The 27,214-nt window shown below is 42.1% G+C and overlaps 1 protein-coding gene across 2 annotated transcripts in view; it reads left to right on the top strand.

The window, feature by feature from the left end:
- The first annotated feature begins 3,229 nt into the window (after window positions 1–3,229).
- The window catches only part of ETNPPL (ethanolamine-phosphate phospho-lyase), a 339,765-nt gene continuing 315,780 nt past the window's right edge, over window positions 3,230–27,214 (top strand). Inside the window, exons 1-13 of one of the 2 annotated variants that reach the window (XM_052681772.1) lie at window positions 3,230–3,365; window positions 4,630–4,748; window positions 4,890–5,049; window positions 5,869–5,943; window positions 7,703–7,796; window positions 8,854–8,970; window positions 10,589–10,671; window positions 11,655–11,880; window positions 12,717–12,871; window positions 13,447–13,536; window positions 13,736–13,866; window positions 14,783–14,850; window positions 15,722–15,849. In XM_052681772.1, coding sequence (XP_052537732.1) covers window positions 3,310–3,365; window positions 4,630–4,748; window positions 4,890–5,049; window positions 5,869–5,943; window positions 7,703–7,796; window positions 8,854–8,970; window positions 10,589–10,671; window positions 11,655–11,880; window positions 12,717–12,871; window positions 13,447–13,536; window positions 13,736–13,866; window positions 14,783–14,850; window positions 15,722–15,849 — 1,502 coding nt within the window. In that variant the 5' untranslated portion in view covers window positions 3,230–3,309. Of the gene's footprint in view, window positions 3,366–4,629; window positions 4,749–4,889; window positions 5,050–5,868; window positions 5,944–7,702; window positions 7,797–8,853; window positions 8,971–10,588; window positions 10,672–11,654; window positions 11,881–12,716; window positions 12,872–13,446; window positions 13,537–13,735; window positions 13,867–14,782; window positions 14,851–15,721; window positions 17,218–27,214 lie in introns of those variants that run through there. The other variant, XM_052681771.1, reaches the window with a different exon arrangement.

Below are 27,214 nucleotides of genomic sequence, written 5' to 3'. Positions count from 1 at the left end.
TCCTCCCTCTCATTTGTAATGGAAGTTTTAGTTAAATTAACATATAAACGTTGTTACTCACATCCAACTCTGCTTTGTAGACCTACTAAACCTGCTGATCCTTCCCATTTATAAAAAGGAGTCCATGGCAATCAGAAGAGGAAAACAGAAGTGTCCTTGTATGTCCCTACCTCACCCAACTTCACCTGGTGATTCAATTCTAATAACTACACAAAAATAAATGTTACTAAAAGGACAACACAAGGACCTGACAAAACCTTCATGTTCCAGCAAGTACTAACAGCCACACCCAAATAAATGTGAAAAACAAAACAAGGGAATGCCAAACCATCCGAGTCATGTTCCCACAAATGCAGTCTTTCCATTTTCCCAGGGTTATGAACTCATCTGCTTTTCCATTGAGGTCTGCTGGTTCCCAGTCTGAGTGCTCATAAGACATTTTCTCCCTTTTCCATCCGTAGGAGAAAAATGTGCTGCTTTGAAATGTTTGCTGTAAAGTCAGAGCTTAGACGTTTCACATGCACAAGTGCGTGTGTGCATTTGTATGTGTGTCAGTATACATGGACTGTATTTTTCAGGAAAATACTATACACAAACCTGCAACAGGAGAGCATGTTCTGCCAGTGTAGCTGTACTCAGTGTGCTGCAATTTGCGTCTGAAGTCACATCAATTAAGATGCAGGTCTGTGATGTGCATATGCCAAGACATAATGTTTGGTACTAATAAATACTCTTATCATTTTTGTATGTACGGATTACAGCGTGGCTGAGTATTCCAAGCAATCATGAGCTCTTGCTGGCATCACCTTTTGTCTGGCTGCTTCCTCCTGGAACAACAAGTACCTGGCAATTTTTCATGTGCTTGTAGGAGTTCTCCTGCCTGTGGCACAGTCAGAGTGTTGAGACATAACCGATTCTGCCTGAGGTAACATACATAAAAACAAACATGGCATAACAATAAAAGCAAACAAAAATATCAACTCTTCTTATTATGATATTCATGAAGTTGTGTGAATATATTTGCCCTTTACAAATGCAGAACTGTAAACACTACTGGCATGTTCAGCACTGAAATGATTTCTCAACAAACATCATTTAGAAAGCAGAATGCATGCAAATGGCTCTGGAAGGTAATGCTGGCTGCTCCTGCAAAGAGGCAGTGGGCACCATGTGCCCTCCTTTATCTTTCTGAAAAGAAACATGTCATCAGCATGGGTCATTTTCCACTGACCAGCTATAATGGATTTGCCTTTCAGAATGAAACAGCAACGTTTCACAGCAACAGAGGCTCACCAACTCTGAAGCAGTATTTAGGGAGAGGAAGTCATTTTACTGGACACTTTGACTTGCTTGTGGTAGCATTTCCTCCTTTTCATCCTCCATACGGGGAGACAGGAAAAAACAAAATTTTCAGAAAGTGAGCAGAAAGAGATGGAGAAAGCAGTACATCTACTTACTTAAAAAAAATATGTAATAATAATCTTCTATATCATGGAGAAATATGTGTTACTCCACAGCATCATGGCAACAGGTGGAAGGGGCCAGAAAGGACTAAAAAGCTAAATAGTGTGGTGCTGGGAGTGGGTGGCAGCCCTGTGTGTCTGGCAGGGTCTTTCTGCTAACTGTGGGAAAAAGCCCTTCTCTGCTCTACACGTGAGACATGGCAGCCTGACTCTTGACTTTATCAGAAAAGCGTGCAAAAGCCATCCATCAAGAGGAAAGGGCATTTTTGCTGATGCATGTCCTTCTGTGGCTCTGAAGGAACAGGTGCAGGAACCTGCCTCGTACCAAGCTAGTTCCTATCCCACTCTGAACTCTTCTGATGAACTTGAGCATCATATCAGTTGCTAACACAGCATCGTTTTGCTAAAGCTGGAACAAAGGCCTGATGTAAGCACGACAGGCCAGTGATGCACGCTTGTAAAAGAGCAGAACGGCATCTTGCATAGCCCTTACATCTTTTTGGGGCGCAGGCTTTCTGAAACAGCGAGACGGGGCAGGACGGTGCAAATAGCTGCTGCTTCCCAGCACCAGCAGCGCCAGCAGCCCTGGCGGAGGGACGTGCTGTCCCAGCACCGACAGAGGGCAGGCGGGCACGGGGTGTGGGAAAAGCGGTCGTCCTGAATTTCCTCCCGACGTCGCGATCGCAGTTAGATACAGCGTCTAATGCACGCAGCTAGAACTTAAGTTCGTGTCGTATCTCTGGCTCTGAGGACGAGCGGCTGCTGGCTGTCGAGGATGCGGAGGTGTAGCTGCTGGGGTCTCTGCCACCTGCGCTGCATTTGCTTTGCTAATTGGTGACGTGAGGCTGCTGATGAAACAGGCTGTGAAAGCTGGGGAACTTCAAAATTAACACGGGCTGAAGAAAATGCCTGTAGGATATAAATGCTGCTGCTCGACTAGAGAAGCTGGGAGAAAAGTGGCTTACTTGGCAGAGGTATAAAAATATCTAAAAATATGAAGGTATGTGTCTGCACCTCCAAGTACTGGGATGACTAACTCAGTTCCGACCCAGAAAAGACAAGCTGCAGCAGCACGCAAAGCTGTGTGTGATTCTAGACATGCTTTGACTGCTCGTGGAGCACAATGACTGCACAGTGGGGCAGCAGGGAAGTGGATGTAGGTTTTGTGGTTCAAGGAGCTCCGGATGGTTTGTGGGTACACCATGGCAGAGGGGAGGTAAAGCTAAGCAGCTCTGCCAGCAGCTTGGCTTGCTGTGTGGAAAAGCAATGCCTCTTAGTGTCATTGCCTCTTTCTCCCACGGTCACCAAGGGTATCCATGAAGGAATGCCAGACTGTACCATCCCAGGTCTGAATCAGTGCTGTGGGTAGCAGGGGAGAATGGGACTACTTATAGTTAAGTGCTGCCAGCCCTACAATAGGATGCATCAGTGCATCAGAATACCAGGACTACAGCCCCGTGCTGCGTAATACGAGTATGCCGTTACAGATTCTGGGAGATGGAGCAGAACTGGGAAGGTGCTTGAATTACGGCCCCAGTTTCGAGTGAATCAATTACTCAGGGTTACCCAAGCGTGTGCTGTGAAGAACGAAGGATGGGAGGAGAGCAGCCCGCTCCAGGGGCGAGGCTCCCCGTCTCCCTTCTGTTCGCTGCCTGCTAGCTCTCATCGCCTGGCACTGCAGGGACAGGAGCAGAGCGGGGAAGGAGGAATGGAGGGAGGGCACAGAGGGAGGGAAAGAAGGAGGGAGCAAGGGAGGGAAGGAGGAGTGGTTTGGCGGGGCCGGCTCCGCGATAAGAGGCGGGGAGCCCCCGGGCTTTCCGTGGCGCGCCGTGCCTTGCCGGGCGGGATGGAGGAGCGCTACAGCAAGGCGGAGACCCTGGCGCTGCGGAGGAAGCACATCGGGTAGGGGCGGCGGGGCGGGCGGGAGAAGGGCTGTGCCATGGCACTCTGCTTCAGACAGACAGGTGAAAAAAAAAGCTGAGATTGTTAGAACCAAACCTGGCTATTTGCTGATGGCAGCCTAAATACTCCGGGTGTATAGAAAACTCTCTAAAAATTCACAGAGAGCGTGGCCTCATAAAGCATGCACATCAACCCCTCTGTAGGGGTCGGCTGCTGAGGGTGCTTCCCTGCACGAGCTGTGTTGGGTAGATGCCAAAAACCTCCTGCAGGAAGGGTGGGCACGGAGCAGAAGAGAACACTGTCATCCAGAAATGCCCCGTAATAATGATGCTGATGAAGTGTGCTTCTTGTAAAGTGTAGCAGAGGAATAGCTGAAGATAGCAGAAAAGATCTATGTAACAGGAGTGTGAGGTATGAGAAAGAAAGCAAGTGGGTTTTCTTCCTAGGAGTTACCTCTGGGCTTTACAGGGTCCCAATCTCAACAGAGAAGACACATGGGATGTGTTAGGAGCACTGCCTGGGTTACCTGGAAACAGATGTGTTTATCCAAGGCCATATAAACACTGCTAAAAGTTTAGAAGGCTTTCATTCTGCTCAGTAAGGCCATTCAACATAACTCCATAGCTGCTGTGTTCTCCACAGGGGCAAAAAAAATGTTTGAAGAGTCCCTTGGATCTGCCACGAGGAACCTGAGTTCTGCTGGAAGCCAGCGTGATTTGTGTGCTTACAGAAAGCTGCTTTTAAGAGTTTTGATCAAAGTAGTTGATTTCAGAGATATAGAGATTTCAGGTCCTTCTCAACACCCGTGAAAGGTGAAAATAATGCCTGCAATGAGGCAGTGTTTTGTTCCTGAAGGTGACCTCTGTAGCCACTTCGGCTGTTGCGTAAGGAACTTCTGGCTACAGCATAAGACAATTCTTAACAACTTTGCTTTACTCCCAGTGAGTTTGCTGGCTGGCTGCTTCTTGAGCTGTGCAGACAGAAATGCAGTGGGACCTATAGGCACCTGGATAGACTTGCAGCCATTGTGCTCATGAGGACTCTGCTAGACAGAGCCATGCCTTAAAACGCCCCTGGCAAGAGCTGCTCCTGGTCCCAGGCATGGGCAGTTCTTCTCCGCCACCTTCTGCTCCCAGACAATCTTCAGAGAAGGAAAGCAGCTCTTTCCGTTTCCAGAGCTGCAGCAGATAACCTCTCACCAACCCTTTGGGAGGGGAAACTCCTCAAAGAAATAAAATGGTGTTATTTTATACAATTTTTTTAGGCCTTCCTGCAAAGTTTTCTTTGCCAAGGACCCTCTGAAGATAGTGCGTGCTCAGGGCCAGTATATGTTTGATGAGACTGGAGAAAAATACTTAGACTGTATCAACAACGTTGCACATGGTAAGCAGTTTATCTTGTGCTTCACGTCTAGTAGGAATCTTAACGCACTTATTTCAAGTGACAAAATGGTCACAGCTCTTTCCTCAGCCTCCTTTTGTGGTTCAGTGACTGTTTGCTAGTATCAACTGTTTTCTTCTTTAGTTGGCCACAGTCATCCCTATGTGACAAAGGCTGCAACAAGACAGATGGAACTGCTCAATACGAATTCCCGGTTCCTGCATGACAACCTCGTTCAGTACGCTCAGCGTCTTACTGCTACCCTGCCAGAGAAACTCTCTGTTTGCTATTTTGTTAACTCTGGGTAGGTCTGCTCATTTTTATTTATTTATTTATTTTTAAGGCTGTTTTCTTTGTGTTTAAGATGAACGTTCAGAATAGGTTGGTCCAAACCTTAAACCTGTGAGAGTGGGGCTTAGTAATAAATGACACAATTATTTCCAGTAACGACTGATTGAAGGACTTAGTACGACGGCTCGGTGCAAGAGAGCCAAAGGATGGAACTGAAGAACATCAGACAAAAAAAGGCGGGGGGAATGGACAACAAGAAACGCAAATTCAGGCAGCAAATTAGTGAACGCTATGTTTAAAGGGGCACACAACCTTGGAAGCGAGTAGCTCTTTCAGATGGTCTGTCCAATCTGTGATCACGGACTCTGCCCAACAGGCAGTAGGAACTGGGGCTGCTGTAGATCAGGCTGGAAGCCTGGGGCTCTCAGCCGGAGCAGATTTGTGTCCTCCACTGCTGGATGATGCTGGGAAGGATGGAGCCATTGTGGAGGTACACGCAGGGCTGGCATGTTCTGTAGCTTTTCAAAGGCTTGCAGTTGTGTTGCGCTTCCAGCTGCTGACTGCACTGTGAAGTGGTCTCATTTGTATCAAGAGGAGGGAAATGTGTACAAGCAAACTGGGGGAGTGAAATAATGCATCTCTTTGTTTGTTGTTTGTACAAAGGGCTGGTTTTGATTCATTGTCTTAAATGGTGTTTACAGTCTCAACTTTAGCACTGTATTCTGTATAATAACAGAGCCTGCTGTGTCTCAGGCCTACTCTTCTGTGTTAGAACAAATTTTAACTGGGAGCCCTTCCTCACTGTGTTGTGGATGTCTCTGCTACTATGCAGGTCTGAAGCAAATGATCTGGCTTTACGACTGGCTCGGCAGTACCACGGACACCAAGATGTGATCACCCTTGAAAAGTAAGTACACAGAACAGACTGCAGATGCAGCCATCAATTCCTACAATTGCTTCAGAAGCAGCTTTGCAGCAACCCGCTGCTGCTTGTACTGGCTGCTGAAAGCAAGGCTTTCATAGGAGAAGAGGCCAGGAAATAAGTTTCCCTTTTCCACATTTGATAAACACAAGTTCTGAAGATTTGTAAGAAACAGAGATTGTCAGGCACCCGTTACAGGGATTTCACACAGAGCATCCCAAAGCAATTCAGTCCAGAGGCTTGGGAGTCACTCTGAAGCACCAATAAGTGGTCTAGCCCATAGGATACTCTGGAAAAGGGCTTTCTGCCACATTCTGCTGGATGTATTTCTTTATGATAATCATGAAAGTCTTTTCCATCCTAAATGACTCTAGGACTCAACGATTCTAAATAGATAAATAAATACTTCATGGTTAAGAAGAAAGATCCTGGAGCTCTGCAATGGTGCTGATGCTCTGTTGCTCTGATGCTCAGCTCTTCTCCACTGAACACAGGAGTAAGCACACAAGATTGAGCAGCCGCAAAATCAGGAGGAACTGAAAAGTCATGGAAAATGCGGTTGACCATGTCTCTGGGTTTCCCTACCTTAGATGGAGGTGTAAGGTTGGTTATGCTACTGTTGGGCTCTAACTTTTCCTCAACCTCTGATCAGAAAGTCCAAGTAGAGAAACTGCAAGAGCACATCTTTACCTGAACAGCAGAAGGCTTGTTTGACCCAGCTGCAGTCAGATCACTGCCGGCCCTCCTTGACTTACACAGCCACAATTTGGAGCCACTGGCAGTAGCTTTAGTAAGGAGAAGCTGATGATGGTGCTGGCTCAGTTATTCTGTTTGACTGCAAGGTCTTGTCTTCCTGAACACAATAAGGTATTTCTTTGCCTCAAGTCTCCAAAGCTCTACAGAGTGTTGCTACATCTGTGGGCCCGGGCCACAGACTATTTTCTGTCCTTTCTTTGGCTCTACTGGCAGATTTTGATGACTGACAGGAATTAAGAAGAGAAAAGAGTCAAAAAAAGACCCAAACCCTTTTGTACACTATTTCTTCTGCAATTAGATTGTGACATGTCTTTGGGGTTCAGGATTTCTTCGCATCAAGCTCATGGCTAAATGGAAGTGTTTGTTCCTTGAATGAAGCTACTAAATGTTATGAACTTATGTTCAGAAGGCTGTGCTTCCTAATTTCTAAGTCAAGCTGACCTCAGTAGTAACCACTTTTAGCGTAATTATAAGGCTTTCATTATTCCTCCTTATCCTGAGATTGGCTTTGGCCAAACAGACAAGACTGTCGAGCCTTTGGGGCAGGTAGTGATGAGCTGCTGCTGTACAAAATACGAATCTTCTGCTGCAGCACAAACTCTTAAGAGCCTTTGCAGTGTTATTGGTGTCTACCTCAGAAAGCTTGAGTAGGCTAAACTGGGGTCTCTAGGCTGGTGAGGGCAGCTGGTGTTGCAACTCACGGACAGCATCTTTTTCTGTCCTTACACTTGCAGCTGATTTAACGCAAGAAAAAATCCTCACTCCTGGTTCCTAGCTTGCTAATTAATTAAATCAATAGCAGTTTCATACTGCCTTGAAAAAAAGATTTAGTGAATTTAAACCAAGATCCCATCACAAACATTTCTACAGTTGCATCTATCTGTTGCAGATACAGTCTATTAGTCTGGTTTATTTATGGGTATAGTTGTAAATCTAGCTCTTCTATGAATTTGGAGAAAAATGACTTCAACGTTTAACACTCATGCAGTGCTTACCATGGCCATGTTACATCTCTGATTGACATCAGTCCCTATAAATTTAATCAGCTGGGAAAGGACAGCAAGAAGGAGTTTGTGCATGTGGTAAGTGTGGTTTTCTTTTCTTTTTTTTTTGTTTTGTTTATTGGGTTTTTTTGTTTTGTTTTTTCTTGCTTTACATTGTTATGCCTCTTATGCAGCACATTCAGTTGCTCGCTTCTGGGTGTAAATATACTTTCATTCTGCTTTGCTAATGCCAGTGCACATACACTTGAGTGTTAGTGGCTTTAAAACAGCAAAATTGCTTGCTTTTGTATTTCAAAGACAGTACTCAGCTGGGAAGCTGAATTCCTTTCAGTGCGGCAAGTTCCCTGAGTCACTGGCCTGTACAGATACACAGTTTGAAGAAGGTAGCCGATATCTCTTGTGTTAATTTGGCTAAAAATATGCAGGAATTTTGAGTCTATTTCCAAAAACCAGAAAGGCGGAGCACGTGTGTACACACAGTTCTGGGCAGAGAGCTCAGGGGTATTCAAGGGACCATTGTACTGTTTGATTTCCAGCCTAATCTTGTATGTTTTACCAAACCAAAATTCACTCTTAGAGAAGTACACCAAACTGCAAAGAGGTGTTTCCTATCCAGACTTCTTGGTGTTAACCACACTGTCAGATTAATGCCCTCTTTTCTATAATGGTTCCATTTCTTTATTTATGGAACTTCTTCCAACACTGTAGATGCTTGAAGTTCACTCAGATTACTTCCTGTGATGAGAATGCTGAAAATCAAGTGACTGTTTGGAAAACCCACTTATGCAGTTGCAGAAGTGGAACATCCTGCAATAATCTAAAATAAGATGAGAGACGAAGACATGGCATTATGTCTTAGGCGAGAGGAGGGATGATATTGAAAAGGTGGATAAGTTAAATGGCTTTCAACAGTTGCCTTCAGTTGTACTGAATACATCACAGGACTGCATTTGTGTTTAGGCTCCTCTACATGTATTTTTTGTAATTCCATTCAGAAACTGAGACTGTGCTGGCTCTTATCTGCGTGGAAAGGCAAAAGTATATCCTGTTCCAGAAATGCAGAGCAAGAGAAAAGAAACAGGAAGTAAATGCTTCACAGAAAGATGGGCTTTTAAAAAAATTTTGGTCTTTTCAGGCTCCTTCTCCAGACATCTATAGAGGAAGATATAGGGAAGATCACCCAGACCCAGCAAGCGCTTATGCTGAAGAGGTGAAAAAGATTATTGAGGAAACGCAGAAGAATGGACGTAAGGTATGTATCTTGTGCTCTAGAAATGCTGAAGTTTCATCTCCTAAGTGTAAAATGGGGGCACGAAACAGGAAACTAAAGATATACTCCTCTACTTAGTTTCCTTTGTGTTCAAAATGTGCCATTTTTCAACCAGATGTTCTTATCATAATTTTTCTAGGCACCAGTAGACTGTGAATATGTTAGCACAGCTAGGCTTGGGGGTAAGCTGAGAAACTACACCAAAAATTCTAGCAAAGGTATGTAAAAGTGTCAAGGATGGAGAAAATATGGTAGATAAAACCTTGATATTACAGTTTTGACTGCAGTAGCCTAAGATAACTTTGGAGTCATTTAAAAAGATCAGTATTTTAATCACATGATCTCAATTCAAAAAATAATAATAACTGAAAGCAGGCTGCTTACAATGTGTATTAATATTTTGTACAATTGCACTAACATTTTGGGACATTAAGGTCTTGATTCAACGCCCCACATTCAGTGGAGGTGGGAACATGTTCCCTTATAGTCCAATGGACTTGTATCACTCTTAATTCTTTCATCAACTTTTTAATTCTCTACTAACGGATAGTTTTGTGTGTGTTTGTTTTTTTTTTTTTTCTTCCTTTGTTTCCTTTCTTTTGCATATTTCTTAGGTTTTGGTGACATAACCTATGGCAGGACAAGTTGTACTAAAGGCTAAGCCTCACATGCTATGGAAGCTTCGTACTCTTTGGCTGTAGCATGCCTCTTCAAATATATTGTACGATTCTTTACACATTACTGCTCGGCCTTGTTTCCAGGAAGACTGCACCAACTCAAAGAGACCTCTTGATGATCAGGGAGGGGTTCAAAAGTGGTGTGGGGATGCAACCCCTTAAATAGCAGACTTATGCTGAGACTTTTGGGTAATACTGTATCTCTGCTGCATAGACATGTTGACACGAAACAAATTTTGTTGTTCCAGTGTAACTGATCCACTACTTTTGCCCTTCTTGACTTGAAATAACTTTCTTTTTCATTCCTAGCAACTGGAATTATTCATCTGTCGATTTTATTTATTTATTTCTCCTCTTCTGTCAAGTGCCTCATGCTGATATTTCACTTGTTTAGTTATTTACATTAGACAGGGGTGCCCAAAGCATAGCCTCGGGTCATCTTCTACCCGGCTCTGCCTGGTGTTTGAGATTGAACAATTAAGCTGATGCGTACCTGTTACTGGTGTGTTCTGGCATTTAGCAAGTTTTTATTCATCTCTTGGAGAAAACTGTGAACATTGTTGTGTTTCCTCCTGTAAATTGTAAATTAAATTACAGAGCTCCCAGGAGCCTGTAGCTGATGTCCGCTGACACCAGCGAGCATCTCCAACTTCAATAGCAGTAAGATCAGGGATTAATGGAAGCCCTTGTATTCTCATCATTGCAAAGGCGACCCTGGCTACAGCGATTTGGGCACCCCCTGTTGAAAAATGAGTAAGCTCTCTAGCCATAACTTCTCAAGAGCCCTCAACTGTCCAACCCAGTGTGTGATTAAATTAGGGCACACTCTGTAACGTTTATTTCTAGACTGTTAAATATTTGGGCAAGGCCAAACAGATGAACATAGCTCTTACCTGAGTTTTTTTTTTTGTTTTTTTTTTCAGATTGCTGCCTTCATAGCTGAATCCATGCAGAGCTGTGGAGGCCAAGTAATTCCACCTGTGGGCTATTTCCAGAAAGTGGCAGAGTATGTACATCGCTCTAGAAGGGCATACCTGGAAAATTAACCACAAATATGTTTTTCACTATGGGCTAATCTAATCAATTCAACTATGTCCCTCACGTGTTCTTGTTCTGAAGAGTATGATCCCACTTCTATTTTCTATGGGACAGTAGCTGACTAATTCTTTTAGCTACGTAATTGTCTATCTTTAACGTTCTGTGTAAGTTTGATGGAAGATAAAGTTGAACCATCAGAGTGGTAGCCCTGCAGTACAATTACAGTCCTCCTATTTTCCATCCAAGTATTAGCTAATTTTTTTGTTAACAATTAGTCAACTAAATATTTTATCAATTCAAATAAGTATAGCTCTGCTTGACAAGTTTCCAGTCACTGTTGCACATTCCAATTCTGTATTGTCACACTGAAGGCAAAACAATTGGCTTGAAATTCATTTGAAAGTCATTCAAATCCAGCTATTAAAAAAAAAAAAAAAAAAAAAAGCTGTGTACATCTCAGAAATATCAGAATAAGTGATCTGTATGCTTACTAGGGCTTGAGTAAGAGCTAGGTCAATGAAGCATAAGTAGAGCTTGAAGTATTTGTAGTACTACTTGTAGTGCTCAAGTAGCAAAGGAGTGCTCCTACAACAAAGGAGAAACTCAAGTAACTCTGGATCCAGATGTCAGACTATTCCTGAAAGCAGAGTCCTGGCAGCAATCTTTGGAATAAGAGAGGAAGAACCAAGCTATTCTTATACAGACTGATGGGATGTATGCCAGGGGGCTTGCACGGTTATACAGCTTCTGAGCACGGTTGCTAGAGCACCAGCACTTAAGTTCAGTACCGAATTATATTTCAGCAGTCATGTTCTTTCTTTTTTTTTTTTCTTCCCTAACTTGGTTTCACAGTAGAGATTTTCTGTACTGCAGACATCCTTGTTTACCTAATTTACCTATTCAAAATCAGTTTGCACAGTCAGTCCAACCATCCATTCTATTTATTTTCAGGTATGTGCGTGCAGCAGGTGGTGTATTCATAGCTGATGAGGTCCAGGTTGGCTTCGGCAGAGTTGGGAAGCATTTCTGGGCTTTCCAGCTGCAAGGTGAAGATTTTGTGCCTGACATCATCACCATGGGAAAGCCCATTGGCAATGGCCATCCTATGTCTTGTGTGGTCACAACAAGGGAAATTGCTGAAAAGTTTGGTGCCTCTGGACTGGAGTATTTTAATACAGTAAGTTTGTATGTGAAGGTTTGTCCTTTTTGTTTGTTAGTTTACATTTAGCAGTTACAAGTTGTTCAAGTCATTCTGCTGACACCTGCATCCTTCATTACATCATGTTGCTAAGAGCTGGAGTTAGCCAGTCTAATATTTAAAAACAAATAGACCAGCACTAGCTCTCTGGCAAGTCATGGAGCTCAGCTTCTATGCATACAGATAAATTATACCTTAACTCCCTTTTCTCCCTTGTTTCCTCTGAAATGCTGACCATGTAACACTTCATTATCAAGGACAGGATCAGCTATGAGTCCTGTGCAGGTGGGATTAGGTCCTGGAAGAATTTTCTGTGCAGCTGTCACCTAACAAAACTGACCCTCTACCAGGAAACGTTTGAACGGCATGCTTGCCACAGAGGCGCAGTTTTCTTCTTATTTCAAATCCTCTTTTCTGCTCCTGTGACTTCTTCCCAGCTGCCATTAATTCCCCCTGCTTTCAATGGAGCTTATATGGTACAGTTCAGGAAACCCCAGATCCATAACCCACTGCCCTTCAGAGGAGCACTTTGTCTGCATACGTAATCAGCAAACCATGAGAGCAGCCTGAATGCTTGAGCTGTGAAATCTTCAAATTACTGAAACCTGAAGCGATGGAATGGGGAGCTCCCTTCCTTGGGCTTTGCAACGCTGCCCATGGGGAAATGTCTTTTGCAGCTTGCCCAGCACAGAATCTCAGCCTCCTTAAGCTTTTCTCACTACATGTCACGTAGGAGAGGTCAAGCAAAAGATACAGGAGTAGACACAGATGAACATTTCTGATGGGTTCTGTTTTCCTGTTGTTTTTACCGTAAGTTTGGAGGCAATCCTGTGTCTTGCGCTATTGGTTTGGCTGTACTGGAGGTAATTGAAAAAGAAGATCTGCAAGGAAACGCTACACGTGTAGGAAGTTACCTCCTAGAACTGCTGGTTGAGCAAAAGAAGAAGCATCCCTTAGTGGGAGATATCAGGTAGGTGTTTCATGGCTGTTAGGTGTTTTAGAGAGATGATGGGAAAATCTGCAAGTCTGGGGTGAGGGGAACACAGAAACAATATGCCATGATTTACACGCCACTCCTTTTGAAATTGGGCTACCCAGCATCAATACTGCAAAGAACTTATTTTACAATAAATGTTTCCATTCAGCTGTTTAGCTAGGGAGTAAGTGTAGCCTAGAGAGGCTCTGGGAGTAGATAGGAGAAAAGTCCATCACCACAGATTAGTCCAGTCGTCAGCATACTCCTGGGATGATGGAAACCTCATTCAAATCTTCATATCATTTCCTTTGGAGATGTTGGTGTGGGTTCCCCTCACCTCATCTTAGTATCCTTCAGTTAGCCACCTTCAGTTTTGCCTTCGTTTTTCTTCTTGGTTTTCTTCTTGTTTTTTGCTACCTTTCACAGCACTCTACTTTGTGGTTTGCAGGTTTCTACAGAAAGAATGTAGCCTTAATGAGTCAGCTGAATTTATTCAGAATCAGCTGTACACCCACTTTATCAGTATGAACACAGGATTTTATCTTTCCATGTTTTATTCTCTTCTGCAGAGGCGTTGGATTGTTTGTTGGTGTGGATTTGGTGAAGGATCAAGAAAAGAGAACACCAGCTACAGCTGAAGCCCTTCACCTCATTTACAAGTAAATATTTTCTAAAGACTGCATACAGCGATCAAACCCTCCTAATATTCCCAAGTAGTTACTCATTAATTTCAGTTTAAATTCAGGTCGCTTGTGATAGCGTGGCATTAGAAAAATTTTCAGAATTGAACTTTGCCTAAAGGATGGGAACCGTGTAGTTGTGTAACTGTTTATTAACATATGTTCCCTCTTTCCACAGGCTGAAAGAGCAGAAAATCCTTCTTAGTGCAGATGGACCCTACAGAAACATACTGAAATTTAAACCACCAATGTGTTTCACTATGGAAGATGCAAAACATGTAGTGGAGACAATTGATGTACTTCTCACAGGTATGTATGCTTTAATGCCCAAAAGAATACTCTGTTCATTTCCAAATGACACATGGGGAACACCAGCCACAGTGCCATAATGCAGGCCATTACAAGTCAGGAGAAGTAATTACTTTCTGAGCTTCTTGTCCAAGCTGCTGTTCTCAATGTCATTTATTCTAAACAAAGTTTTAAAAGCCTCATACATACTTGATCCACACTTTTTAGGCTAAATCCCACTCTTGAGTCTTCCTCTTACAGATTTGTTTTCTTTTTTTGCATATTTTATTTTGATTACACAAACTGAATGGTAAAGAGCAGATAAAGTAATTCACTAGAGGCCTGAAAGACATTACTGAAACACTGGTAAAACTTTCCATAATGCTCTGTTTGGGTTTTTCATTGTTTTGTTTTGTGCTTTGTTTTTTTTTCTCTGAACTGGCTTTCTTGAGCACAATTTCTTGTCTTGCTCCAATGTAGCCTGAAAGTCTTCAGGCTCCATTTATCTTCTACCTGGGGACCAATCCAGGGGAAAATAACATCGGGTTATTTATTATTAATAACATACTATTAGCGTAAGGGCTTTCCAAGCTCAGTCTAAGTTGAATACTGTCTTCTCCTGAGATTAAAACAACTGGAGGTAGACTGACACGAACTTGCTGGATAAAGGCAGGCAGGCAGCTCTGAAAGATCTGTCTTGAACCCCTATGCTAAGCTGCTATGTTCACTCTAAACTCTCACAAGCTACACGGCCTTCATGCATTAATCACGTTTCCTTGGGAAAATGTTTTAGGAAATATTCATTATTCTTCAGTCACTCCCCTGTGGGATAAATGCACAGAGGAATAGTTGATTGGGTACTCTTTTCCTCTGGCCAGCTGTTAAAATGACTGTGCGCTTACTTACTCTTGGTTCTTTAAAATTATTTTTTTCTTAGAAATAGAAGAGGCAACTGGAATGAAGACAGAAAACGATGTATCTACAAACGCACATTGTAAAATAAAAGTATGTTTTGAATTTTTATGGAAATTTTAATCAGATAGACGTTTGCTGAAACAAATGATTTTAGTTGAGTACTTTTTGGTGGTACAAGTGGCTCTGTGCATTGAAACTGAGCTCAGAACATAATCTATTACAAGAAACCTGAGAGGATTGTGTTACTGGGGCAGATCTAGAAAGAGCTGATAACACAGACCTACAACAAGAAACGTTTTATAGACAAACCCATTGCCTTGTCTGCCTTGCATGTATGTAAACAAGACCTACTAGACTTTGGGCTGCACACAACTGTGAGCTCTAAGCAGTCAAGAATTTTACTCGTTCTAGGTACTGAGTGCTTCCAGTGGATATTTGGCCTTCTAAGCCTGCCTTCAACCTGGAAGAGTTCCAATTTTTACAGTGTTTCAAGGACTTAGTTTCCACTATAGGTCTTTGAGTATGAATGGTTGCCATGCATTCAAATTAGGACTTCTTAAGTTGCAACACTGGCTTTGGACAAATCATATATAATTTCTCACACCCTTAAAAATACGTATCGTCCACTGTGCCATAGGAAAGCTCACTGAGGTGTTCCTTGGTGAGTTTTCCATTGATGCTGCAAATGGCAAGGATGCAATAGCTCAGCTGTCTAGGGAGGAGTAATTAAGGCAGAGATCGTATGGATTACTGGCTATCCAGACAGCAGATGAATCTAGATTTTGGGTACAAACTGTCTGTTGTTAGCATTTGTCCATTCAGGTCAATCTCTTCCAAAGGCAAGAAGTTGCGCTACTAAAACGGAAGAGTCATGCAGAGTTTCTTAATGGAGATCAAGCTCAGTTGGCTGCATGTTGAAAGTTTAGCATGACACTTCATTGATATTTTGTCTGTGTTTCAGGCTGATGAAGGAAGTCCTCAACCAGACTCTGCAACTGAAAGCACCAGCCATTTGAATGGAGCTGCCTGCAGACAAGAAAATGGTTTTTATCCTGAAAAACACTCAGTGCCAAGTAAAACAATAAGGACGTGAAGAGAGAGAGTTTTCTTGTTCAGATTGAATTTATTTCCTATTTGTTTTTGAGATGAAGAGTGCAATAGTGCTAGGATCTGTTTGGAGCTTTGTGCTAGTACCAACTAGCTTCATTAGGAGTTTAAAATACATATTCAGATATAGAAGAAATGTACCATGTGGTCTGAAAGCTGTGTGTGACAGAACAGGCAAGTGATACTTTAATACCTTGTTGCTGATTGAAGGCTTGACACAGGTAAACAATCTGCTAAATTGAAGGATTTAGTCCCATTACACGGAATCTGAATTACTTAACCACCATGCAAGCAAATTGCCAATTTCATTAAGTTTAACACAATAAGCTTAGCATGCTGTTTTTACAGTATTTTAAATTTCAATATGTAATATTGAGATGTTAATCACTTTCCATGTTTTAATGGCTGAATTCCCAAAACACTGCTTGAGAGAGAAGCCATTATTATCTCCTTGTATAACTTAGGTCCTATGGATCGTTCCCTGCTGATGTACGTTGAGGTAGCTTTGCTAATGTTGATGATACTCTACCAAGTGTCTACTACTGTTTGTGTGAAGATGGAACATTTATGCAAGCCATTCTTGCTTTGTCTTCAAAGAAAATGAAAACAGAGCATAATTTTCTAGGGATAAAGCAACTTTTATAGATAACTATTTATACAGAGTAAGATTTTTATCTTTCTTTTTCAAAAGTTTATATATTGAACTCCCTCAGTCCACAAAATACGCTAGTAGAGGTTCAAAATGAGGTTCCCAGGGACAGCCCAGCTTGCATTCCCACGGATTTTAGATGTTTTGAAAGTCATGGGAACTTCCGCCTGATCCTTTCATAGCAATTCTGTTAGTTCTTTTTCATCGGAGGTGAAGCGTTGCATACCAGTTGCATTGGATCCTGATGCGTAAGTGACTACTAACGTTTGACAGATTACTAAAATGAGATGCCCTCTGCATAAAGTATGCATACAGCCACTGCCTGCCTTTGCTGCAGGTAATTTGGACTGACTTGCCTCCTTGTTGGTATTAGATTTTAATAGTGCACAATTCTTTTTTAATACCTGCCCAATTTTACACTATGGAAGACACCGAGGGCTTCCAAGTGGTTTGTATTTCAGGAAAAAGACAAAATCTTTTTCCTTTTAAGCTTTCACACCCTGAGTTCTGTTTTGTTATTGCTGCTAGTGATTCTAATGCTATGACTGAAGATTCAGCACTTTAATTTTGTATTTTCCACAATTTGCTATGTTAACATTGATGTTTCCAGTGTAACTTCTGGCATTCTCAAGCTGGCTTATTTTCTATTTCACAATTCTTGAATAATTCCATAAAAATAAATCTTTATTTGTAATATGTAATATTTGTGATTATGATGTCCTCCGCGAGGGTTTTTTTGTTTCCATTTCATTCTTCGTTAACATCTATTTGATAAGGAGAAAACACTTAGCTTTGGCCTAGGCTTCTCTTCATGCGGCAGTAGAACTGGTGTGGCTGTTTCCCCAAGGCTCTATGCTACAGAGCTTCTTCCTCCAAGCCAAATGTTACCTCTGCTGCCACAACTCAATACGTGTGTGACCTTCCTGCATATTGGACTGGATCCTACTAACCTCGCATCAAGAGGAAAGACATAGGTCTTTTCCAGAATGATGCTACAGAGACCTAAGTCAAACTCAGCCGGAGGGGGGGTGGGGAGTTGTAAGACCAGGTACAGCACTGCAAGACTAGTATATCAAAACAAATACCAGCATATTAAGAGCAAATTTCTGTGGAACTTTTTCTCAAAATCAAGACTGCCGCTGAGGCTTTGAAGCCTAGAGCTTGGGGAAGAGAAGTGCCCTCCTTACATGCTACTTGGAGGCCAACCACCTCTTGTTCACTGTCAGCAAATTAAATCACCTGAACACACTGCACCTATCCAAGGGATTAGTAACAGTCCATTTCCTTCCTTACCTCTTGGAGGTCACCCGCTTTTCCTAAGTGCCCCACGTGTTTCCTGCCATGAAATGTGTCTAAAGGCCCAGTTTAACTCACTCCTGGTACGGGGCAAGGGTTGCTTATATTACACATCACCCATAAACGCAGAAAATGAGCAGCACACTGTTCCCAGCAAGGAAATACTACTGTGGGGATATTGGGAGGGTTAATGCTCAGAGTAACACAGCCCACCAGGCTATGCTATGGCACAGACTGTTGTGGCACACCATTATTATTTAACTTCTGAAAGATGAGACGGAACTGGAAGATCCAATTAGGGACATAATGATCATATCTTCATAAACGCAAGGGGCATGTGCCTCTACCTCTGTAATACCTGCATCTTGTTTCTACATAGGCTAAAAATACATGGAAAAGCACCTGTTCCAGTTTGTTGTTTTGCAGCCAGATTCTGCTTCACAAGGCAAGAAGCTCTCTACCTTGATGTTCCGCTAATTATGATTAATTGTGAAAGTTATCTAGAAGAGCTAAACCTGAAGGAGAGCACTTATCTAATATACTTGGAATAAAGCACTTCCATTTATATGGAGGAACCAATCCAGCAGCTAGCAGGAGCTGAGATGGACTTACTAGATTGACTATTACTATATTTGTATTAATGCTCTTGAGATTTTTCAGAGTCCGACAAGATTATGCATAATCCCTGCTGTGAAGGGTTTATGAATTAGAAGCGACAGATTAAAGGATGAAAGAGAGTAGGCAGAAATAATTAACATCAAACATGAGGAGTTGTTCCAGTCATTTGAACTGAACAAATATGTTTTCTTCATGTAACAGGTTCTGCATTTTCCCCTCTGCAACCCTTTGTTTCCCTCTTTCTTTCTCTCCTGTCCTAGCTATGCCAGGTTTGGGTTTTGGCCAGGTTTTGGCCACGTAATTGAACTTCCCCAGCCCTTATGTTCATCAGACACTCCCCGAAAGCCAGTTCAATTCACTAACCCTGCAGAAAAAAAAAATTATAATACAGCCACACTTTTTTTTGCCATTAGTTTACTGATGAGCAGACTCTTGGAGGAAACCCAAGCCTGTGCAAAACAAGCAGCAGGAGGAAGAGTCAGTGGAATGAGGGAGGGGCAGGACTCCACCTCAAGTGGGGATCTGGGGCTACTTTTATCTTCACTGCAGCTGATAATCATACCAGAAGATGAACCAATTAATTCTATGGCATTTTACCACTATGCCAATCGCTTTTATATTGCACCTTTAAGGCTCCTAATGCAAACAGACTCCTTAGAATACGGGAAAAAGAAAGGACAGTGCTCGCCTCAAATACTGATGAAAGAACACTGTCAGAGTCTGAACCGAATGCCAATTAATTCCCCTGCATAAAAGCAAGCAGGATTGAACCTTTGCGGAATTGGAAAGCTGTGCCTTAGAAGGCACTGTTCTAGGGAAAAGAAACAGGATCAAAAGTTGCTATGTCAACACAACATCACTGACCTGCCAGGGAAACAGAGCATGCTGCATACCCATGCCTGGGGAGTATACCTCATCCCTACCTCCATTAAAGGTTATAATATGTCAAGCAGAAGAATTAATGAAGAAAATCAGGTTTGTATTGTTCACAGAGCAAAAAAAGAAAAAGCCAAGTATATCAACAAGAAACAGCAATCTGACCAGTTTGGGTGGTTAAAATCTAAAAAGGAGGAGAGGAGGAGAAGACCCAAAAGCCCAGTCAGACTGCAAATGGCCAGTTTCATTCAGAATCTCTTCATACTTATCTTCTCCGTATCACACAGTGTCATATTTTGTCTGTGCTTTCTAGGCATATGGTTTTCCAGACGTACAATAAAGTCTTATCACAAAATACATTTACAATCTTCAGTGCTGTAAGCCTGACAGATGATAACAATATATTCAAGAGAGCAAAGGTCCACATCTCTACCCTCAGAAGAAGCAACCTCTGACGATATCTAGTGAAAAAAGGGAGATGAATGAAAGGAGTAATCAGACAAGCCTCAGACATAATTATTTTACACTTGTCAGGTTACAACCATCCAATGCATTTGTTGTTTGTTCTTTTTTTCTCTTTTTTATTCTTTGTTTTAAAGAATATTACTGAATGGAGACGTTTCATTTTTAAGGCAGTAAAATGGTACACCCTCATCTAAAAACCGCTTTCAGCACCAATGTGCAAAAACTAGAGCCTAAATGCAGAATTCGAAAACACTCTTCATAAAAGTATTTTTACAAGAAAACAAAGCTGTTCAAATGTCTCTTGCAGAATGAGGCACAGGATGTTTAGGCATCCTCTGAATACTAGGTGTTGCAGTTACTCTAAGCTAAGAGCTGGAGAAGCAGAGACTTAAAGAAGCTGCGCTCGGTCATGCACTAGCAAAGTCCCACAGGACTGGGATTTCCGTGGAATTATATTCATTACACCACACGGTTAAGTATTGTACATATGTATATAAGCATATTGTATGTAAGCATTTTGATCTACTTTGGTTTTTCCTCCGTTTAATGTAACAATTCAGAACTGACTAATGCTTGCAAGCAAGCAGATTTCTCATAGCAGCACAAAGGTTCATTTAATCTTCCAGGTGATGACTTGAGCAAGAGTTTTATTATTGTCCCTCTGCAGTCTGAACCTGGCCCGTGTTGTTGCCGACCAAGCTCTGGCAGAAGACTTATGCAAAGGACAGCAAGGCTAAACGCTGTGACAGAATTTCTCTATCTATCCTACCTATAAGCATTTATGTTTTCCCACCTGAAACACTGGTCCCTATGGGTCAGCAGAAAAGGCATCAGATCCAGAATGAGATAAGATATACCGTATTTTTGCATTTGCCACTTACCCACAGCATGGCTGGACTTTGTCACATTATTACTGCAGGCTTCAGTCACGAGAGAAATCTACTCGGAAGGACCTTTCAGGTTGATATTTCATAAGGAAACACATCTGGGTCTAAATGAAGATCCTAGATACTGCACTTCAAAAGTTTAAAGCCTTCACTGAGCTACACAACTGAAGACCAATCTGTACCAGGAAAAACGACCTCCAGTCTCAACTGCCATTCTCATATATCAGGGTAACCTCTGCTCTGATATTAACATATCATATATTGACATAACATAACATATATCAACAACAATTTGGAATGAAGAAAAAAAAGAAGAAAGGGAAGCATAGGGGGAAGAACACAAAACTTTGTCTCTGTTGCTCACTAAACGTTGCTAAGTCTTATATGACTGACAATGCAGAAAGCCCGGACAAATATCCTGGATCCAGATTAGCTGTGGACTCATTACACAGATCAGCAAGTGACTTAGCATCTTCACATCTCTACCCCCACCTGCTAAGGCAGCAGTAACAATCTTTGTTATGGTTTGTAAAGGTTAATCACTTCGTGAGGCATAATCCCCAATTGTACAAGACTACAAGTCACAGAGTACGATTCGTTCAATTTATTTATTTACAGTTGCTTCATTTTTGTCCCTACTTGAATGTAGTTTTGTCAACTAAATAAGCCTTACTATGTGCAGTAAAGTTATAGACTGATTGCACTATATAACATGAAGCAAACCATAAAGAAATTAGGCTCTACGAACAGAATACACTTTGCACATTCACCTTCAAAGATCAGCATTGTAGTACAGATGAGTCCTACAGGTGTGTATGAGACAGGACCAGATCCCCTTTCAGCTTAGGCATCTATGCAAAAATGACTGCAGCATTTGATGCCTCTTCCTTAACTCACAGCCAAATGAGGCCACTGCTACAGACGGTGAGGTTGCAGTGAAAAAATGACTTCCAGTGTTGGCTAGGTCAGGTGTAAAAAAGTTTATTCTGACACAGATGTGTAAATAGTATGTGTATGAAATCATAGGGGCGTGTAGAGACACGTATCTCCTTATGTACACACAAACATACAGAAAAACGTACATATATGCATTGCAAAATATTTGTGAGGCAATAAGTGTGAGGCAGTAAGTTATGTTCAGAAAATGCATTCAGTGTGCAATGGAATCACTGTTTTATGCACTTTTGAGAAATAGAACAAAAGACATTTTATGAAGAGAGTGTGGGGCTTAGACAGAGGCTACTAACTGCAGACGAAGCATTTAAGAATACATAAGCTTACTGTTATGGAAAAAGGTGTTTCCACGGGCATCAAGGACAAGGAAAAAAAAAATATCTAGAAGGAACAAAAAAAATCAGCTCTCTGCTTGTTTCCCTTCTTCCATCCCCCAAAAAGTGCCTGGAGAGAAATGGGTGCAGCTAGCTCCCCTTTCCCTTTCTGTAGGTCTCTTGTTGCCTTGTTTTAACCAGATCCCCAAGTCAATTGCTGGGGGTCTGGAAGTCAAAGCAGAACTTCTGGCATGTCAGGTAACAACCCTCATACCCTTGCTGAATGGTAAATTACTTCAAGAAAGGCTACTTTCTCTTTCCTGTTTTGCCAGACTAGCCTCAGTTGAATTAAAAGTGCTTTATACTTACACAATAAGTAACTCAATGGCTTGCCCAAATACAGTGTTTGTTTTTACAGTGTGGAACACCTGCATTTTCCATCACTCTATTTTTTTCCTCTAAATGAATACTGCTTCACATGCAATGTCTCCTCACAGAACAAACACAGTTCCAGACTGCTGAACAAGGCTTGCAGCAGGCCGCTCAAGCACAAAGGTATGTGGCAAGCAAACCGGGGGCCTGACAAGCAGATCACTCACAGGGACAAGGGGTGACGTGGGCTGGCCAGATTGACTCAGGCAAGAAGCAAACAGGAAACTAAAACAAGAAGGAGGAAGAACACAACATGAGAACAACATGAGAACAAACAGCGGCAGTCTCTGCTAGCCAGCAGCACACATAGCAGTGCCACATATCATTCCTTCAGTACCCAAGCCTTTACCAAACTATGATCTGTCTTAAAGGGTAAGAGACGCACCAGTGACTCAGGGAGATCTAACTTCACCAGTTTAAAGCAGGAAAAAAAAAAAAGAAAAAAAAAAAAAAGTGTTTGCTTCTCACAGCAGCAGAAACATTAATTTTGCACTGCTAAGCTTTCAAAAACTTTTTGAAGTCATTTTTAAAATGCTAGTGGAAAAAAAGAGTCCCATGACTCTGTTATCAGTCCATTTATGTAACCTGTTTGCAGTGAATGATTAATCAAAAAAGATTATTGCTTAGTAAGTTTTGAGTAGTTGCCCAGAAATCTTGCACGCAGAGCCAAACAGTACTGCTGATGATTTAAGTTGAAAGGATTAATTAAAGGAGAAGCTGCCGAAATTCATCCTTTGAATAAGGAAGTGCAATTCCCATTGAAACGTCAATGACAAACTGGGTACCAATTCGAAACCTGATACAAAATGCACAGATAAGTCCATTTTCCTTTAGCTTTAAAGACCTGCACTAACACACACCAAAGGGAGAACCTGCGGCAATGAAGTTAGCGATGACCACAGTCCAGGCAAATGAGGATATGCAGGCTTAGGTCTTTGGCAGTTCCTTTGTAATCCCCTTATGGAAGCCACGAACATTTGTTTGACTCAGTAAGCTGCTCAGGAATAAATTACTTGTAATGCTGTGAGTATTATTTAAGTTTCAAGCACTCCCCAAACTGTTGATTCTTTAATGATCTTCAGATCAGGCATTTCAACGGTGCTTGTTTAAATACTTGGGAAAACACTGTCACAGGAAAATTGACAAGGTTCCCTATTGCTTGGAAAATAGTTCTTCATTGCCAGCTCAGAAATGTTTATGAACTAAGAATGCCATTATAGATTTTTTTAACTCACCGCCTTTATTAAATGCTTTTGCAATTCACTCATGGCTAGTGAAAAGGCTGGTCTGTACTGCAAAGTTAATTCTGCCCAGGAAAGAGTAGCCATGCACTGCAGTAGCTCCTGCTGAATAACTTGCAGCGTGAAAGCCTGCTCTGGAATCAGTCTGCCTTGTTCCACTTTTGATTAATCCACTCTGAAAGACAGAATTTGAGATGAGACACAACCAGAGCCGAGTTCTTTTTTAAGAAGTACTCGAATTCAATATTTGTCTTTCACTGTTCTCTCCTTTTCAGTAGACTTTTTGGCATACGCTTAATTCAGCTCTTCAGTAAGAACAGAGGGAGTAGGAAAATGCAGTATTCTGGAGAACTTTTTTATTGATTAATTCCTGCAAGTATCCTTGAATTCTACAACAAATATTGGAACTAATGATCTCTGGCCATGGAAGGCTTCTGGTTGTACTTTTAGGTTCAGCATCTCAGGACCCCAGTACTCAAGATCTGTTGTTTGCACAATCCAACTCTTTCTCAGTAACTCTGCAAGGGGAATGGAGAGGATCATCTTTGCCACTCTAGCTGCACAATGAATAACCATAGCAGTTGCTAACATTATATCCAGAGAGCTCTACAGTCTTGCACAAGATTATGGTCACCGCACTCTGCCAGAGCCTCCAAACAGCGCAGTGATGCCAGTAGCAGTCAGTGGCTCTTTAGGCAGCTTGTGAAGCATTCCGCCTGCAAGCGAGATAACACCCTTTTCTCCAGTACCTCAACTGCTTACATGGTGACTTCTAGCCCACAGAGAAACAAAACATCAGCCTCTTCCAAGGGGGCTCATACAGGCACAAAGGAAATATTCACGTGTACCTGGGGCCATTCTTGCTTTTTAGAATGCCCATCAAAACAATTACACACAAATACATATTTTTAAAAAAGCAGTGGCAACAGATGACTCCACACCATCGAGGGTCCCCTTTATTTCTTTTCCTTGGCCATGTTTCTGACTGTCCTAAAATTAGGTACTTTGAACAGCACTGGTGTTCGCATTCTGCCTTCAGCTAGACAGACAGGAAACCCAGTTTTCCGTACCATGCTTCTGATCACAAAGCACAACCTGAGGCCAGGATTTGATGAGACAGATTTAGGCTGGCTACTACCAGATCAAAAACAGCGTGGCCACAAGCCGTGCAGAGCTGATACAGTACAGATTCACCCTGCAGGTTCCAGACTGTCAAATTTTTGGAAGTGATAGAGGGGAGAAAAAGGGAAACTTCATTTTTACAGATGTTACAGCAGATTAAGCATAAACTGTCCTGCTGCAGATAGCACAGAGTTTATAAACTCTATACACTCGCACACATTTGGTAGAAATTCAGTCAAGTGAAATCAGTTCTTCTGTGCCAAACGGTGGCTCCAGGATGCTCCACAAGTGAGCAGACTTGGTATCTGGTGCTGGATGGTGGTGAGTTAGATACCAGCACTGTACAGATGCCCAGCAGAGGCACCCACTGCTCTGGCAAGGCTGTAACTGCAAACCACTGTACCAGGATTTAGGCAGCCCTGAGATTCAGCTGACAAAGAGTGCTGTTGCAGACAAAACCCAAAAATGCCACTGAAAAGAAAATTAGAAAAAGAAGCAGACAATGTCTCTAGCAAGAGTACATGTGGCTTCAGCAGCAGTCGGAAATGAATATACAATGGCTGGCACAGAACAACGCATTTTAAGATACCTAAGAGCTCAGTGTGTAACAACTGTTGCAATATTTAAGTAGCGCATGAACACTTGAAACCCTCTGTGGAAGGGATACGGAGCCACTGCAATACATTTCAAGTAACTGTATGTCCTATCCTTTATTTCATGCAAAAATGCCTGTGTATAGCCAGAGCATAATAAATCCCAAGCAGGAGGACAGCAAATAAGGACAGGAGGCCAGACTGGTCTTTGCAACGTGTATGAGGATCAGTTGGAAAGAAAGGAGGTTTTCAGATTAAGAAAGACTATCTACCTCGCTTATAAATGCTGAAAATGTCTTAACACCTATCCTGCTTGGATTCCTTGCTTCCACGTGCTGCTCTTTTTAAAGGGCATGGAAGCATATTTCCTCAGGCATTTGAGCATTTCAATGGCTTGGAGCAACCAGCAGAGAAAAGAGACAAAAAGTAGGTGTGTCCATCTGTAAACACGCATGAAAATATCAGAGCCACACAGTCTTTTCCACATGAAAGAATAAACAAGGCTTCTGTTTTTGCTCATCAGCTGTAACAAATTTGCCAGCATGGATCATATCTCCAGCTGGTGTAAAGTAGAGAGGCACTATCGGCTTCAGCAAAGCTACAGCAATCTTGGGTCAGTGTCTTTATTTATGTGCCGGTATCCACAGTCTCATGCATTTAAACGACTCCAGGAAACACAAAGTGTGAATTTACATAGTGCTTTTACCCTCAAGTGCATAAATAGCCTGAAGTACAAACTCAAAAGCCAACGGTTTCCGCCAGCACGCATATACTGTCTTGAACTAATGTACCATAAAAGGCAAGAATCAACACAAATTAAACAAGCCGGCCCAAAGAGTTGGCAACTTGACTTGTAAACAAGCATCATGCTGTCCCACTTCATTCCTGGTATTGATTTCTAGTTAATGCAAGCAATTTCAAGCACGTCTGATAAATCATGTTTACCATTTGTCTCGAAAAAGGAATTCTCCTTTGCATCCCACATCTTCTCAGACTTCTGTTTTCAGAAGGCCCTACTCACCCACCACAGCTCCCTTCTGCTGGCAGCATCAATTGAGAGAGGAGTACGGTAGCTTGTTCGCTAGGTACTTGAGTGTACTTTCTCTAAACAGAGAGCGAAAGCCTCACTCTTGTCACCTCTTGCCCTCCACACATCCTCAGCCTCTACTGCTTAAACATCACCTCTGCTTTTCTCGTGGGCTCTTCTGTTTCCTACCACCAGAGCTCCATGAGACCAGTGGAATACAGCTTCTCAACATTATGTTGGCACAGTAAAGAGAGAAAGAGGTGTCACCGGCTGTTAAGCAGTGCACCACATGCTTTCCTGATGTGCCATCGAGACATCCACAAAGCTTTTGGGCAACACAGCTCTAGCAAGCAGTCCTCAGAGTCCTCAACCTGCACACAACAGAATTTCACCTTCACCATAACCGTAACAGGTCACATTTCAAAAGGTGAGAAGACAGAAGAGAATTCACAATGGCACTGAAAGATGATCGCTTTCTGCATCAATTCTTAGTAGTTTTCTTTAATTAACAGAGAAGCAAAAAGGCAAATAGCAGATATACTGTCATGTTCTTTTGCTGGAGAAGGCTTTAGAGTAAAGTTAGTTGGTTTGTATGACTTGTATTATGTATAAGCACTTTGTAAAATCCACTTGGTTCATTCTTTGCCAAGCATCAATAATCAAAAAGTGAATTAAGATGTATAGTACTCAGCAGCTGTTCTAAAAAATGAGTAACGCATTCAAATATTCATTTGTCTTCTACTTTCTGGGAATATTCCACGCTTTTCTGTGATGTCACTTCAGAAAACATCCTTCAGAAGACATCGTTCTGTTTCCTGGCCACGGCCAAAGTGACAATATCTGTCCCCACATACTTTCAAGGAATGCATCTAA

This window comes from Tympanuchus pallidicinctus, unplaced genomic scaffold, assembly GCF_026119805.1.
Source record: "Tympanuchus pallidicinctus isolate F22 unplaced genomic scaffold, pur_lepc_1.0 scaffold2, whole genome shotgun sequence".
In the NCBI taxonomy this organism is placed as follows: Eukaryota; Metazoa; Chordata; class Aves; order Galliformes; family Phasianidae; genus Tympanuchus; species Tympanuchus pallidicinctus.
Note: the sequence above shows the minus strand (reverse complement) of the source record. Positions and strands in the feature narration are given on the sequence as shown.